Source organism: Belonocnema kinseyi, chromosome 5 (assembly GCF_010883055.1).
Source record: "Belonocnema kinseyi isolate 2016_QV_RU_SX_M_011 chromosome 5, B_treatae_v1, whole genome shotgun sequence".
Lineage (NCBI taxonomy): Eukaryota > Metazoa > Arthropoda > Insecta > Hymenoptera > Cynipidae > Belonocnema > Belonocnema kinseyi.
This window is the reverse complement of record NC_046661.1, coordinates 142,153,450-142,157,139: the sequence shown is the minus strand read 5'-3', so window position 1 is coordinate 142,157,139 and position 3,690 is coordinate 142,153,450. Positions and strand designations below refer to the sequence as shown.

General features: G+C 21.4%; 1 protein-coding gene across 2 annotated transcripts in view; it reads right to left on the bottom strand.

Annotated features, from left to right (window-relative positions):
* LOC117173379 (lysophospholipase-like protein 1) overlaps nt 1-1,984 on the bottom strand; it is a 19,931-nt gene extending 17,947 nt beyond the window's left edge. The window contains exons 1-2 of one of the 2 annotated variants that reach the window (XM_033361904.1): nt 1,905-1,984; nt 1,749-1,840 (exon numbers count right to left, since the gene is read on the bottom strand). In XM_033361904.1, the coding sequence (XP_033217795.1) occupies nt 1,749-1,807 (59 nt within the window). In that variant the 5' untranslated portion in view covers nt 1,808-1,840; nt 1,905-1,984. Of the gene's footprint in view, nt 1-1,694 lie in introns of both variants that reach the window. The other variant, XM_033361905.1, reaches the window with a different exon arrangement.
* Between the last annotated feature and the right edge of the window lie 1,706 nt (nt 1,985-3,690).

The following is a 3,690-nucleotide window of genomic DNA, read 5'->3' as shown; positions in this document are numbered from 1 at the left end:
AGAAAAATAGTTAAATTTTCTAATGGAATTAAAATTTTTATTAAAAAAAATAGATTTTTAACCAGAGATGAATTTTTAATTAAAAATTATGAAACTTCAACGGAAAAAAAATTGTTAACTAACTAAAATTCAACAAAAAATAGAATGGTTAATTTTTCTGTAAAAAATATAATTTTTAACTACAAAAAAATGTATTTTCAGAAAAATAGTTAAATTTTCTAATGGAATTAAAATTTTTATTAAAAAAAATAGATTTTTAACCAGAGATGAATTTTTAATTAAAAATTATGAAACTTCAACGAATAAAGAAATTGTTAACTAACTAAAATTCAACAAAAAATAGAATGGTTAATTTTTCTGTAAAAAATATAATTTTTAACTACAAAAAAATGTATTTTTAGAAAAATAGTTAAATTTTCTACTGGAATTAAAATTTTTATTTAAAAAAAAAAGATTTTTAACAAATTAGTTACATTTTCAACCAGAGATGAATTTTCAATTAAAAATTATGAATCTTCATCAATAAAAATTAACTTTTAATAAAAGAATTCAACTTTTAAACAAATAATTTTATTTTTAACCTAAAAAATGAGTTTACCACTAAAATAACAAATATTTTCCTGGAAAACTTGAATTTTTAACCGAAAAAAGAATGTTTAAACAAGAAGATTAACCTGAAAAGAAAACGATAATTTTATAGAAAACAAAAAAATCGATTTTTAATCGAATATGTTAATTTTTAAAAAAATAATAAATAATTTTTTTATTTAAAATACAAATTTATATTCAAAGTGTTACATTTTGAACAAGAAAAGGTCAATTTTCCACCCAAAATGGAAGATTTAAATTTTATGCCAAAAAGATGAATTTTCAATCATAAAAATTAATTTTCTATAAAAAAGGCTAATTTTTTACAAAGGAGATGAATTTTCAAACAACTAGTTTAATTTCGATATTAAAAATATAAATTTTTAATCAAATAGTTAATTTTTCATGAAAAAAAATATTCATTTTCAACCAAAAATAAAAATTTTTATTTTTCTTTTAAAAATCTAATTCTTAGCAACAACAAAACAACATATTTTCAATAAAATAGTTAAATTTTCTAATGGAATTTAAATTTTTATTTAAAAAAAAATTGATTTTTAATAAAGTAGTTACATTTTCAACCAAATAGTTGAATTTTCATTTAAAAATTATGAATCTTCAACGAAAAAAAAAATGGTTAACAAAATAATTCAAGTTTTAAACAAATAATTTTATTTCCAACCTAAAAGTAGAATTTTCAACTAAAATATTAAATATTTAACTGGAAAACATGAATTTTTAACCGAAAAAAAACAAGAATTTTCAAACAAGAAGATTAACAGTTTATAAAAAAAAATATCAATTTTCATCCAAAGAGTTGAATTTTTATCAAAAAAAGATATCAAAAAAATAAATCATTTTTAACAAAAGAATTCAATTTTTAAACAACTAATTTTATTTTCAACCGGAAAGATGAATAACAATAAATTATTATGTATTTACTAAAGAAAGGCCAAATAATTAAAGTTTTTTCAATAAATTTGTATGAAAAATGCACAATTATTTGTTTTTAATTAAAAGTATCAAAATATTTTAAAGTCTTCAAAAAAACCTGAAAAATGTCCTTACAAACGGCACTAAACTTTTTCTGACAAAAAAAAACTTACCTGAGGAAGCGTCTATTAATAAGAGTAATTATTTAGGTGTCTTTTTTTAATTACCCTTCGAAATTATATTTATATAATTGACGAGCGATTCGGCAAAGGGGGCCAAAGTTCATTTTCGTGGTTTTGCAGTAGATAATAAACGTGTTCTAAAATACATTTAGGAATTTTAAAATTAAATAAAATATACTTTCTAGATATGAAATTGATTACTTGAGACAAATCGAATTTACGACAAAAGCGTTTCTAAAATTGATTCGAATGAATTAAAAATGTTCGATGAATTTTTAGGTTAAGTTCCACGTCACTACAGACTTTGAAGTTACTGTTAGCGCGCTGATTTTGAATTATATAAATATTCAGATTTAATATTTATCATAAATAATGATTGGAAAATGCGATTTTGCTGCAAAAAACGTTATTAATTCTGACTTCAGAAAAAAAAGATTTTTTCATTAATTTAGTATTTTAAATATTTTAAAATTTTAATAAAAAGTTAATAAGAAGTTTTAATTGTAAGCAAAAAATATTAGTTTTAATATCATAAATATGATCTGATTATTTGTATACAATTTTACCTGAAGTCTTCCTGGCGCTTGAAGGAAATAATAATTTGGAAAATCTCAAATTATAATATTTTGCTACAAGAATTGTTTATAACAATAGTTATTATAAACTTTTAAATTATTTTTCTTATTGAATGTAATTCCTACATTAATGTGAAGCACTTTTAACACCAAAAAATGTTATCGATAATAAGACGATTTGTTAATTTGTTTATCATATTTGTTTCCAACATATAAATGGAATGATAAACAAATTATTTGTATAGAAAAAAGCTTTCAAGATTAAACAACAAATAAATGATTGCACTGTATGAATGTATATATGATATTCGGTTCAATTTAAATAATTATATAGATTATATTAAATAATATTAATTCCACTTTCTCATTTATTAGTCTTTTCATTAACTTTTTATCAAATTATTTCCTCAATATAAAATATACGTCATATATTTTTTATTAATTTTCTCATTAGCTACATTAATAATTTTAACAAAAAATAATTTTGTTTAACTTTAAGAAATAATAAAATTAATAATATGAGCAAAATAAATCAGAAAAATATAAAGTTCGAACTGCTTTTAAAATTTATCTCAAAATTACATTTTATTCATATTAAACTACATATTTTCATGCCTCTTTCTTTTTTTAAATAATTAGTAATAGTTAGACTTATTTTTTCATCTATTTTTTTTTTTGTTTATTTGCAAACAGCATCAAGTTTTTAATTATTTTTGCTTTTTCTTAATGCAATTCAATAAAAAAGACAGACCTACTTTTTGTGGTGCCATCTGTTGGCTTAGTTTGACCGACATTTCCACTCCGGATAAGAAAACCACTGAACATACACATACACGGTCGTGGCTGGGGGCTGGTGAAAAAACACCCTAATTTAACCAGCAGCCACTTGGAGCGCTGTAAGCAACTCTGGGCACACCTTCGAGGCGCACTGATGGTAAACTTAGCTTGGACAAGAACTATTTGGATTGAAAGTAAATTGCCAATTAAAACATTTTTACTCATTCGGGAATTTTTAAATTCGATAATATTGTAAACTGTCCAGAATTTCATTATTCTAGAATTTTTTAATTCGGGATTTTCAGGTTTCAGCATTTTGTTATTTCGGGAAGTTTACAGTGTCGAAAATATTTAAAAAGATTTATAAAATTGTAAAAAAATCTTGAAGATTTTTAGGCATTTAAAACTCCTGAAAAACTTAAATAATAATTCGAATTATATATATACATGAGTTTCAAATGAAACAAACTTTGCATGATTCAATGCAGGCTAATTTAACGCAACTTTTATTTTTATTTTTTTAAATAATAATCTTATTTTTGCGAGCGTTTTCTGTAATGTACAAAAATAAAATGGACATTTTCAAACAACTTTTTTCATCCAAAAATACATTTGTTCAATTATTGTTATTTTTA